This window comes from Schistocerca serialis, chromosome 8 (assembly GCF_023864345.2).
Source record: "Schistocerca serialis cubense isolate TAMUIC-IGC-003099 chromosome 8, iqSchSeri2.2, whole genome shotgun sequence".
NCBI lineage: Eukaryota > Metazoa > Arthropoda > Insecta > Orthoptera > Acrididae > Schistocerca > Schistocerca serialis.
Window position 1 is genome coordinate 276,553,561 of NC_064645.1, and position 13,984 is coordinate 276,567,544.

The 13,984-nt window shown below is 45.8% G+C and overlaps 1 protein-coding gene across 1 annotated transcript in view; it reads left to right on the top strand.

Moving 5' to 3' along the window:
• Nucleotides 1–457: 457 nt before the first annotated feature.
• Nucleotides 458–13,984, top strand: part of LOC126416970 (uncharacterized) — a 74,494-nt gene continuing 60,967 nt past the window's right edge. The window contains exons 1-2 of the mRNA XM_050084852.1: nucleotides 458–784; nucleotides 11,237–11,832. Coding sequence (XP_049940809.1) covers nucleotides 458–784; nucleotides 11,237–11,832 — 923 coding nt within the window. The remainder of the gene's footprint in view (nucleotides 785–11,236; nucleotides 11,833–13,984) is intronic.

Genomic DNA, 13,984 nt, shown 5'->3' on the forward strand with positions numbered 1-13,984 from the left:
GTCCGTTGCTGCCTGCACTCCATTATTTATATCCGGCAGGAGGACGTTTTTTACCCTCGGTGGTAGCTTTTTGTTATTACTCCCGCAGTATACTGCAGCGTAACTTAGCGTGCTGGCCTCACTTCCCCTTACTCAGCACTCTCCAGGCTTCGCTCGGCGCTCGGTCTGCGTGCGTCCTTGCGCCAGTCTGTTGGTAGACTGCTGCTGTCAGCAAGGCTATATGTGCCTGCTTACTTTGCAACACCTCGATCGCCGGCGTGCCTCTGTTTTGCCATTCTCCACTGCATGAAGCAACGCTTACTTCATGTGGCCGCAACAAAAAGTTGAATTATGGTTCTTAGACACCCAAATATTACATCATAAGCGTCTTTCTGGCGTTACGTTAAGCATGTTTGGTGACAGAAACGACACTGCTAATATGTCTTCTGTTAACAGGAGGTCCTGGTTTCCGAGAAACATGGAGCCTACAGCGTCCTTAGCCACATCTGCAGAGGAGGCGACCAGCTTGGACTACCTACTCTGGTTGTTGCATTGGACGGGTGCCATCTGTCACCCCAGGGCGGGCCCGTGGTCGTGTCGTATCTCCTACGTGCTCAGACTGCTCGGAGTGGTCTGTGTTTCTTATACCAACAGTTGCGACGTAGTTGCAATCTACCGTGAAGGAACAAGGGATTTCGACCGTTTCACGCTAACAGTGAGCGTGTTTGAAACCGGCAGCACGTGCGCGTATCGCCGCTGCCACGTCGCTTGGCGCGAGCGCGACTTCCAGAAACTTTCTCAGCAGGTCAGTTCTACTATTTAAGGCGGCGCGCTTTCTGTGCTGCATCAGAAAATCAGGCATCTGTTCCAAATTATAAAATGTATAAACTTTTGGGCTTTGCATCAACCATTAACGTACCAGTATCTGAAGCAGACTGACGGAAAAAATCGCAACACCAAGGAGGAGTTGTGTGACATAAACGACAGTGTGTTTGTAGATTTGAAAAATTATGTCTATTGAGATTTTGCACCAGTCGCATAAGAATGGCGCTAGTAGCGCCACTGTGATGATGAAAGGCAGGTTTACTTTAATTACGAGCTGCAACGGTCGTGAAAGTTAGTTACCTTAGAGACTGGATGTGGTGAGCTGATGTTAGTTAACAATGCCCTTACCCGACAAAGACGCCACTATCAGTCCGTGACTGAGTTCGAACGAGGTCGTATAATAGGGCTACGAGAAGGTGACGGTTCCTTCTGTGATATTGCAGAAAGGCTTGGCAAGAATGTAGCTACTGTACATGATTGTTGGCAGCGGTGGTCACGAGATTGTATAGTCGCAAGAACACCGGGCTTCGGACGGACACGTGGCACTACAGAGAAGGAAGAAAATCATATTCTACGAATGTCTCTGCCGCACCGTACTGCATCTGCAGCAGCAATTTGAGCAGCAGTTGGCACCATAGTGATACAATGGACTGTTACAAATTGGTTACTTCAAGGACAGATTCGAGCCAGACGGCCTGTAGCGTGCATTCCTATGACCTCAAACCACCGCCATTTGCGATTTCAGTGGAGTCAGGCGAGAGCTCATCGGAGAGCAGGGTGGAGGTCTGTTGTGTTTTCTGATGAAAGCTGGTTCTTCCTCGATGCCATGATGGCCATGTGTTGGTTAGAAGGAGACCAGTTGAGGGTCTATCTGCGTGCTAGACGAACAGGAGCCAAACCTGGCGTTATAGCTTGGGGTGCGATTTCATATGAAAGAAGGAGCACTCTCCTGGCTACCCCACGCACCCTGACTGCGAATTTCTACGTCATTGTGGGGCTTCGACCTGTTGTGCTGGCATTCATAAAGAGCATACCAGCAGATGTTTTCCAGCAAAGACAACTCTTATCCATATACCGCTGTTGTACACTCCTGGAAATGGAAAAAAGAACACATTGACACCGGTGTGTCAGACCCACCACACTGCGAGAGGGCTGTACAAGCAATGATCACACGCACGGCACAGCGGACACACCAGGAACCGCGGTGTTGGCCGTCGAATGGCGCTAGCTGCGCAGCATTTGTGCACCGCCGCCGTCAGTGTCAGCCAGTTCGCCGTGGCATACGGAGCTCTATCGCAGTCTTTAACACTGGTAGCATGCCGCGACAGCGTGGACGTGAACCGTATGTGCAGCTGACGGACTTTGAGCGAGGGCGTATAGTGGGCATGCGGGAGGCCGGGTGGACGTACCGCCGAATTGCTCAACACGTGGGGCGTGAGGTCTCCACAGTACATCGATGTTGTCGCCAGTGGTCGGCGGAAGGTGCACGTGCCCGTCGACCTGGGACCGGACCGCAGCGACGCACGGATGCACGCCAAGACCGTAGGATCCTACGCAGTGCCGTAGGGGACCGCACCGCCACTTCCCAGCAAATTAGGGACACTGTTGCTCCTGGGGTATCGGCGAGGACCATTCGCAACCGTCTCCATGAAGCTGGGCTACGGTCCCGCACACCATTAGGCCGTCTTCCGCTCACGCCCCAACATCGTGCAGCCCGCCTCCAGTGGTGTCGTGACAGGCGTGAATGGAGGGACGAATGGAGATGTGTCGTCTTCAGCGATGAGAGTCGCTTCTGCCTTGGTGCCAATGATGGTCGTATGCGTGTTTGGCGCCGTGCAGGTGAGCGCCACAATCAGGACTGCATACGACCGAGGCACACAGGGCCAACACCCGGCATCATGGTGTGGGGAGCGATCTCCTACACTGGCCGTACACCACTGGTGATCGTCGAGGGGACACTGAATAGTGCACGGTACATCCAAACCGTCATCGAACCCATCGTTCTACCATTCCTAGACCGGCAAGGGAACTTGCTGTTCCAACAGGACAATGCACGTCCGCATGTATCCCGTGCCACCCAACGTGCTCTAGAAGGTGTAAGTCAACTACCCTGGCCAGCAAGATCTCCGGATCTGTCCCCCATTGAGCATGTTTGGGACTGGATGAAGCGTCGTCTCACGCGGTCTGCACGTCCAGCACGAACGCTGGTCCAACTGAGGCGCCAGGTGGAAATGGCATGGCAAGCCGTTCCACAGGACTACATCCAGCATCTCTACGATCGTCTCCATGGGAGAATAGCAGCCTGCATTGCTGCGAAAGGTGGATATACACTGTACTAGTGCCGACATTGTGCATGCTCTGTTGCCTGTGTCTATGTGCCTGTGGTTCTGTCAGTGTGATCATGTGATGTATCTGACCCCAGGAATGTGTCAATAAAGTTTCCCCTTCCTGGGACAATGAATTCACGGTGTTCTTATTTCAATTTCCAGGAGTGTAACTCAACATGCTCCACAGAGTGTTGACATGTTGCCTTGGCCTGCTCGATCACCGGATCTGGCTCCAACTGAGCACGTTTGGGACGTCACCGGACGACAACTCCAGCGTCATCCACAACTAGCAAGTATTGACCGACTAAGTGTAACAGGTACGGATCTCCAGCGCACAAACTGACAGGCGGCGTTGTACCACACAGTGCGTGGACGTTCACATGCTTGAATTCAACATTCGAGGAGTTAGGGAGTTCCACCGGTTATTTATGTGCTAGCATTTAACATTTGCAATGGCTGAGCACTCTGTTAAATTAACTTGTGGTCTTGCAATGTTAATCTCTCAAATATGTTACCTAGACAAACATATTCCCAAAATTTCATTAGCCTATATGAATTAATTTTAGGTGTTGCGATTTTTTTCCGTCTGTGTATGTTCAGAATTTCAAAGTAAAACAGATCCTTTGTATGCCAAAATGTATTACAGTAAATATTAATCAACAAAACTGTGTTAATGCCATTTATTGACTTCAAGAAAGCATACGATTCTGTAAGCAGAGAAACGATACATAAAATCATTGCAGAATTTAATGTTACAGCTAAATGATCGACAACATTCACGAAATTCTGAGAAATACGGTATCTAAATTGGAATTTATGGATGAAACATCTTAGTTATTTGAAATAAAAACTGATGTAAGACTAAAGGATGGCTTATCACCTTCATAGCTTAACCGTGTTTTAGAAAAAAATGTTAGAATCTGGGATTTTTATCAAAAAATCACAAAACTGAAGCAATAATTCTGTGAAAGAAATCAAGTGGAATTAAGTTAAACTGTGTGGTTTTGTAGACGATTTTGAAATACTTCAAGAAAATCTCATGGAAGCACTTAGTCAAATGAATCTTCAGGGAAGAATGTTGAGTAGGTATCAGAATTTTTATTGAACAAAAAATAATGACAACAACAAAAATTGCATCAAAATAAATATAAATACAAATAGGTAAAATAGTGCGAGGCAGTAAATTTAACTATCTTGGAGAAGCCTTACAGTGGAACAGACTACAAAAATTAGCAACAGTTGTAAGAGTTAATAAAATCTACATAGCATATTATTTGGCAAATAATATCTATGACAGGAAGTGAATATCTGGTAACACAAAACTAAAACACTATACCATATTGCTAAGACAAGAATATATACCTATAATTCCTTCATGACGAACAATAAGCCGAACAGAATAGAGATACTTGGAAGATGGGTTATTGCAGAAATTATATGTGAATTTAAAGATGGCTGGATAATGAGGTTCAAATGGTTCAAATGGCTCTGAGCACTATGGGACTTAACATCTATGGTCATCAGTCCCCTAGAACTTAGAACTACTTAAACCTAACTAACCTAAGGACATCACACAACACCCAGTCATCACGAGGCAGAGAAGGATAATGAGGGATAATGAGGAGATCTAGCAAAATATATAGCAAATATCATGAGTAATGGGGAAGCAAAGGTTAATCTTTTTCGGACTACCGAATGAATGAGAACAGTCTTCCTATTTTTGCTGGAAAAGAAGTCAAAAGTAGCCAGGATTAAAGAAATACGAGACATGCGGCATATACACAATCTGCGTAACAAAGATAGTGGTCGTTATAACCAGCAATTTTTGTAGTTGTCATTATAAGACAATATTAGCTTGAATATTAAGAAAGACATAATTTAATTTTTTTGCTTTATATCAGTACCTGCCCTTGCCAGTATATGTATTTAAGGCAGTTCTATTAGTTCATCTCCTTTCCCTTCTCTCTGTCCCCTCCACCCTCATCTCTGTCCATCTCCATCTCCCCCTCTCTCTGTACACTCCCTTCACCCCCCCCCCCTGTCTATCCATCTCCTCCAGCCCCTCTCTCTGTCCCTTCCCCATTTTCCATCTTTTGCCTCCCCTTTTCAGTTAACATTCTCCTGTCCTCTCTAGATATCCTCTCCCTCTCTTTCCTCCTCCCACCTCTCTTTGTCTGTCTCCTCCTCCCTCACTCTCAGCCCATGTCGTACTCCCTGTTTCTCTATACATCTTCTATTTCTCTACCCATTTCCCCCTCTCCTCTCTCTGTCCACCTGCTACTCCCGCTTCTCTCTGTCCATTTGTTCTTCCAAACTCTCCTTGTACATCTGCTCCTTCCACCTCTGCCCATCTCCTCCTACCCCCTCTATCTTCTCCTCGCTCTCTCTCTGTCCATCTCCCCCTCCCCTCTCGCTCTGTCCATCTTCTCTTACATTTCTCTGTCCCTCTCCTTCTCTTCCCTTTCTCTGTCCATTTCCTACTCACATTCCCTCTCTCCGTCTCCATCCTCCCTTGTATCTGTGTCCAATGTCCTCCTTCCGTTTCTCTGTCCATTCCCTACCCCCTTCTCTCTCTCCATCTTCTTCTCCAGACTCTGTCTTCCTCCCCCTGTCTCTACCCTCTTACTGCTCTTCCCTTTCGCTGTTCATCTCCTCCTCTCCCCTCTCTCTATCGATTTCCCCACCCTGTCACCACGCCCATTTCGTCCTCCTCCTCCTCCTTCTCTCTCCACATTATCACCCTCTCACCAATAGGAGACTCAACTACACAGTATTTCTTTCCAGATAGTACTTTAATCTGCCAGGAAGTTTCATATCAGCGCACACTCCGCTGCAGAGTGAAAATCTCATTCTGGAAACATCCCCCAGGCTGTGGCTAAGCCATGTCTCCGCAATATCCTTTCTTTCAGGAGTGCTAGTTCTGCAAGTTTCGCAGGAGAGCTTCTGGAAAGTTTGGAAGGTAGGAGACGAGATACTGGCAGAAGTAAAGCTGTGAGTACCGGCCGTGAGTCGTGCTTCGGTAGCTCAGATGGTAGAGCACTTGCCCGCGAAAGGCAAAGGTCCCGAGTTCGAGTCTCGGTCGGGCACACAGTTTTAATCTGCCAGGAAGTTTCAGTACTTAATATGTGAACAAAAAATTGTTGAAATCTTCACAGGGGTTTAAGATCAACTTCCTACCAGTGGATTTACCAGCGTACACAAGTGTCAAATATATTTCACATTTTAATAATCACAGTGACAGTTACTGAACTATATGAAAAAAAACGTGAATTAGTTAAAAACTACTGCTTGCATAGGCTTTTTTCGACATGTAAACGTCACTATAGATATTCAGATTTAGGTTATGACATGTTCAATATGCCTGCCATCATTGGCAATGATGTGGCGCAAACAAATAGTGACAGTCTGCATGACCCGCTGAAGTGTTGGAACATCGATGCTGAATGGCTGTTTTCAGCTCATCAATAGTTTTGGAGCTATTGCTGTATACCTTGTCTTTAATATAGACTCACAAAAAGGAGTCGCATGTGTTCATATCCAGATATATGGCGGCCATTCGAGGCCCATACCAGTGGCCCCTGAATACCCCAGAGTCGCAATGCGGTCCCCAAAGTGTTCCTCTAGGACATCAAACACTCTCCTGCTTCGATGGGGTAGAGCTCCGTCTTGCATGAACCACGTCTTGTCGAAATCCGGATCATTTTGGATGATGAGGATGAAATCATCTTCCAAAACTTTCACGTTCCGTTCGCTAGTCACCGTGCCATCAAGGAATATCGCACCGGTTATTCCGTGACTGGACACTGCACACCACATAGTCGCCCATTGGGGGTGAAGACACTTCTCTATCACGAAATGAGTTTTCTCAGTCCCCCAACTGCGCCAATTTTGCTTATTGACGAACCTTCCAAGTGGAAGTGGGCTTCGTCGCTAAACCAAACCATGCATGCGCATACTAATTCCCATCCTGTTCCGCTACCAACCGTGCAGTTTGAATTTCCTAATGCAAACCGTTCAGAAGTTGTGGTGATTTTATTTCATATAGTTCAATAAGTGTCACCCTGTTGTTTGCACATATTTGTTCTCATATTTCACTTGTATCTCTAGCGATTTTCGCACAGGAGTTCAGTTTTCACACAGATTAATGATTTTGGCATCTTATCCCCTTAACCATGCGTCGTACAATGATTTAATTTTGTAGGTACATTGAGCGCATATATGTATACTGTCTGTGAAATGCGTTACGAATAGAATTAGTAGCAAAGAAGTAAGAAATTTAAATGACATGTATGATGTGGCAGTTTTTCAGGCATCTTAGTTCTTATGACTTCATATCACCTCAGGCTTGTCGTACAGTGATATAATTTCACAGGTACACTGAGTGGTATATGTGAATACTATGTGCAAAATGTATTGCGAATACATTTAGTAGTAAAGAAGTAATACTTTAAAACGTTATGCTTGATGCGACTGTTTTCTGCATGAACATCGAAAGCTGGAGTAGGTGATAAATTTTTTTCCTTTCATAATTTTGTGGGGGCTGGCAGAGAAAAAAAGTTTTGTAAAGATCGGAAATTGTGTTTATTGTTTATTGCAAGTCACTAAGTGTCCTCAATCTCAAATACTGGCTGAATGAAATGTGAGTATTTGGGGTTTATGGGTTGCACTACTTTTTCACCCCCAGCCCCAGCCCTTTGATAGATAGGTGGTTCTTACCACCACAGGGTACTACCACACCGGCTCTGTGCAGACAATACGTGCTGCGTATAAAAAGCTTGGTTGAAATCACCCCAGTGGTTTAGGAGGAGAAATGAAACATACATACATACATACATACGTATGTACATCTATTTTGACAATATGCATGGATAACATGGATACATATGGTTTCCGTACATATTCTCATAACTAATAGTTGAACTATGAAGCCCCTAAACAACCTCTGGAAGAGTATAATAGCAACTGTGAGCCACCTTGTACCTCCTTTATAGGCCTGAGGTATCAAACTGAAATTTTAGCTCATGATTAAACACAAGGTGGTGAGTACTTGACTATACGGTTAACACTAGAAATATTTTTGTCGATCAAGAAATACCAGCACTTATTTTCTCTTTGTGAAACAAGGCACTCCACAACTCGTGAAACAAGGGGGGAATGGGATGAGCTTTGCCGATGTGTAAGCCGGCCGAAGTGGCCGTGCGGTTAAAGGCGCTGCAGTCTGGAACCGCAAGACCGCTACGGTCGCAGGTTCGAATCCTGCCTCAGGCATGGATGTTTGTGATGTCCTTAGGTTAGTTAGGTTTAACTAGTTCTAAGTTCTAGGGGACTAATGACCTCAGCAGTTGAGTCCCATAGTGCTCAGAGCCATTTGAACCATTTGAACTGATGTGTACACAAAAATGGTCAGTAAAACACGTAAAAACTGTTGTAATTCTGGTGTCACTGGAATTGTCTCGTTCCGCTCCCCTAAAATAACAGAGTAGCAGGAATCAAACTATGTGGTGTGTCGACACCACCATGTTGACACGTGGCACTATGTATTGTGGACTGACACATCGTAGCCGCTTCACGTCTGCGCCTGGTTGCCATTCGAGAACTTGTTATAGTCTACATTTCACATTCTGCGTTATCCCGCACCACTGTTCAAAGACAAGCAGCAGCCGCTATAGGGAATTACGGTCCCATGCGTAGGCTGCTGTTAACACCACATTCCTAATGACTGCGTTTGGAGTGGTACCGTGGCTTGAATGCATGGACTGCCGATGAATCGCTTCCCATTGTTTTCAGTGATAAATCGCAGTTGTGCACTACCCCAGATGACGTTCGTCGGTAAGTCTTATTCTTCCATTGTTTTGGAGAGTACCAACAGTAGTACTCCTGGCATCATGATGTGGGAAGCCATCGAATAGGACTTCAGGTCATGGCTATTACTGATGGTTGAAACTCCAAAAGCACAACGATACACTATGGACATCCTGCAGTCATTACTGTGGTGCTATTTGTCAATAGGACAATCCCCGTCCATTCACATAATGTATGCCTACGGTCTGCGTGGTTTGAGGTATTCCCATGACCAGCAAGGTCCACAGATCTGTCGCTGACAGAACATGCGTGGGTCCAGTTCGGAAGTCAACTCCATCCCAGTGGGCCAGCTTCCCTCAGCAGAGCGTACAACGGCTTTATGACACTGTTTTCAATCACTACATGAATCCAGGCTGCAGGAGTGAGATGGCATACTGATAAATTGACTCTTATTGTCTAGTTCTTTGTCAATTGGGAACGATATTGTAACCACTAAAATAACATCACATGCCCTAACAGTCTGTGAAGTCTCACTTAGTTTGTTCCTCCCCTAAAGGATGCATCGCTTTTTTTTTTACTCGGCACTTTCTATGCATGGGCTATTGGGACGATTGCTTGATTATTCTCAAGCACGAGTATAGCCACTTACTAGGTTGTTTCTCGAAATCTGTACAGGCATCTCTTTTCCATAGATTTAGAAAACTATAATAAGTAACTAACTTACAATCTGACTTTTTAAACTCTAAATCCATAATACACTCATACTCATAAATTAAGGATAATGGTGATACGTGATGAAACAACGCTCTAGTGGGCGGTTTGCGGGTTTAAATCGCCACGAAGTATGACCGTGCGGTGCATTTGATCTGCGGTCGTCGCACGGTGGTGCTGGCAGCAGTCCACATACGCAGAGCTGTGTTGGTGCATGTCAGAGTACGGTGCAGCGAGTAAGTGTGCAGACGTTTTCAGACGTGCTAATGGTGACTGTGTGTTGAAAATGCCTCAAAGAACACATACTGATGACATTATGAGGGGTAGAATACTAGGTCGACTGATGGCTGGTCAAACACAGCTGGTCGTAGCACGCGCCCTCCGTGTGCCACAAAGTGTGATCTCAAGATTATGGCAACGTTTCCAGCAGTCAGGAAACGTGTCCAGGCGCTACAGTACGGGACGTCAACAGTGTACAATACCACAAGAAGACCGATATCTCACCATTAGTGTCCGCAGACGGACACGGAGTACTGCAGGTAGCCTTGCTCGGAGCCTTACCGCAGCCGCTGGAACTGTTGTCTCCAGACACAGTCTACAGACGACTGAACAGACATGGTTTATTAGCCTGGAGACCTTCAAGGTGTATTCCACTGACACCCGGTTATAGGAGAGCCCGTAAAGCCTGGTGTCAAGAACACAGTACATGGTCATTGGAACAGTGGTCCCAGGTTATGTTCACAGACGAGTCCAGGTATAGTGTAAACAGTGATTCTCGCCGGGTTTTCATCTGGCGTGAACCAGCAACCAGATACCAACCCTTTAATGTACTTGAAAGGGACCTGTATGGAGGTCGTGGTTTGATGGCGTGGGGTGGGATTATGATTGGTGCACGTACACCCCTGCATGTCTTTGACAGAGGAACTGTAACAGGTCAGGTGTATCGCGACTTCATTTTGCACCAGTACGTTCGCCTTTTCAGGGGTGCAGTGGTTCCCACCTTCCTCCTGATGGATGATAACGCACGGGCCCACCGAGCTACCACCGTGGAGGAGTACCTTGAAACAGAATATATCAGGCGAATGGAGTGGCCTGACTGTTCTCCAGACCTAAACCGCATCAGGCACGTCCAGGATGCTCTTGGTCGACGCATCGCTGCACGTCTTCAAACCCCTAGGACATTCAGGAGCTCTGACAGGCACTGGCGCAAGAATGGGAGGCTATATCCCAGAAGCTGCTCGACCATCTGATCCAGAGTACGCCAACCCGTTGTGCGTCCTATGTACATGTGCATGGTGATCATATCCCATATTGATGTCGGGGTACATGTGCAGGAGACAGTGACATTTTGTAGCACATGTGTTTCGAGACGGTTTTCGCAACTTATCATCAACACTTTGGACTTATAGATCTGTGTCGTGTGTGTTCCCTATGTGACTATGCTGTTAGTGCCAGTTTTGTGTAGTGCCACATTGTGTGGCACCACATTCTGCAATTATCCTTAATTTATGACCATGAGTGTATTCTGCTAAATAGTATCGGATAGCGGACGCCGCATGCAACGAATGTAAAAGACACTCTTCTGCTTACAGGTGCGCGAGGACTTTGGAGAGTTCATGACTCCTAGTGACATCCCTGTTCTGCAAGTCCTCGCTGCTGCACTGCGCCGCTTCGTGACAGCATACATAATATTCGGCGCTCTCGATACCGTTGTGTGGCTCACGTACCCTACGAGAGGCGAGGGACTTCCTCTGATAATCATACTGCCCTTCCAGACGGACCACTCGTTTGGCTGGCTCGTTGGTTGGTTGATCTGCGCCTACATCACAGCAGATGCTCTGGCGTTCAACGCCATAATTGATTGCTTAAATATCTGCCTCATGGAGCAACTCCGTATGCAACTTATAATCCTAAGAAAGCACATTGACGAATTGGGCAATGGAGGTGAAGGCACACAATACTCGTCATCGCAAAAGGGTTCCAAGAGGACTTTGCAACTTGACGATTATTTAACTGAACATCATGACAGTTGTAAAGTACAGGAGACTATACATCAACAACAACATACAAAGGCCTTGTTCGCGAACGAGGGCACCAAAGGAAATCAACTGTCATCTGAATATGCCAGTGCTGGCGATATTCACAGCCGATTGCGCCGTATTATCCTTCACCACCAAGCTGTTATCAGGTAAGACCAGACGATGTTGAGAAGTACAATGAGAATATTTGACATGCAGGAATGGACAAAGATATTCAGACACCGTGAGAAATGCATGCTTGAACATAAATGCAGATCTAGTCAAGCCTGCAAGTATCTGACCACTAACAGCACCTGTAAAATGCTCTCAGTACCTTGCAAGAGTCAGTCGTGGTCAGAACTGTGTTCTGTTAGGTGTGATTGCGTTACGTCTGTATTAAATGAATTCGAACGTGGACAAATCATTGGTTTTCTAGTAGGATGTGCTTCTGTGGCCAAGGGAGCCGACGTGTTTCGTGTTTCATACCATATTTAAGAGCAGACAGGAAAAGCGGAAAAACGCTATCCACTAAGTTCCTATGCAGACAAAAGTGTGGCACATTTAAATGTGGGTTTAGCTGCTATTTTACCGATTTTCAAGAAACACACCTAAGATAAGTGACCTTAAATATTTAATTACTATACCCCCAACAGATGATGGTCGAAGTAGAGATGATATAGAATGTAGACTGCCAATGGCAAGGAAAGCGTTTCTGAAGAAGAGAAATTTGTTAACATCGAGTATTGATTTAAGTGTCAGGAAGTCGTTTCTGAAAGTATTTGTGTGGAGTGTAGCCATGTATGGAAGTGAAACATGGACAATAAAAAGTTTGGACAAGAAGAGAATAGAAGCTTTCGAAATGTGGTGCTACAGAAGACTGTTGAAGATTAGGTGGGTAGATCACGTAACTAATGAGGAGGTATTGAATAGGATTGGGGAGAAGAGACGTTTGTGGCACAACTTGACTAGAAGAAGGGATCGGTTGGTAGGACATGTCCTGAGGCATCAAGGGATCACAAATTTAGCATTGGAGGGCAGCGTTGAGGGTACAAATCATAGAGGGAGACCAAGAGATGAATACACTAAGCAGATTCAGAAGCATGTAGGTTGCAGTAGGTAGTGGGAGATGAAGAAGCTTGCACAGGATAGAGTAGCATGGAGAACTGCATCAAACCAGTCTCAGGACTGAAGACCACAACAACAACAACCCCCCAACATATGACGCTATTTACAGTTTTTAGGAAATTTCTTGAAATTTTACGCTTTCCTTCCAGTGTTCCGCAAATACTTACTTTTTCAAGATGACCCAAATTAAATACAGAGCTTCAAATGAATGACAACAAGCACCACAGTACATATCCTAAAAGCACACTGACATATGACACTAATTATAACTTTATGCAATTCGTGAAAATTTTGAAGATTTTCTCTCAGTATTCTGGGAACGGACACTTTTTTCTCAGTAAGACACACCACAACAAGAAATACGCAGTACGCCTAGGTTTTGCTTAAAACCAACTTATCACCCGCACTTTTAGTGTTTAACGTGACCATCAGTTCAACTAACGCTATAGGATTATACTTGACTTGTAAAGAGAGAGGGAGCTGCGCACAAACAAAAAGTTTAGCTTACGTACTCCGAACAGCGTGCTACTATTACGGCGCACAATACGCCGCAGAGCACTTATCCTTACATCACAAAGCCGTGGAAGGAGGGCGACAATTACGGTTTTATTTACAACTGAAAAAATGCGACAAGACCCCTACAGTGACGTATTCAAAGTACGTCTGTCCACATTGCTGCCGCTACAGCCGACGACTGGAGCTGCTGTCACTGGAGTGCGCTGGTTGGCTCGCTCTGACATGCCCTGGGGCTGGACAGCCAATGTGGGCAAACAGAACGTATGGATATAAGTCTAACACTGTCCTGCCGGTGTGAGGAGCGGCTCTCCATTCCCTTCAGCTGCTTAGTGTATAGGGGGCTGATAAGCGAGGAGTATGAGCCAGCATCTATGAGCGGGATTGCTCCATATGTATCTTGATTTAAAAAAAAGAAAAAAGAAAAGAAAAGAGTAATGGTGGGTTCAACCACCTCCTTTCCACTAGCGCTACATATTCCAGCAGACACATGCACGAACATGCATCCCGCCTAGTTGCTTGTAGAGTGATAAAAAATATCCAGACACTTCTGCCATGCAGCTTCCGGTCCAGCGCGTGCTTATGTCCTCCCACAAATACTGCCCTTGTCTGCTTCCACGGATCGTTGCTTCACGGCAAGGCCGGACAGAGAGCCATAGCTACCTGTCATCAATACATACACAC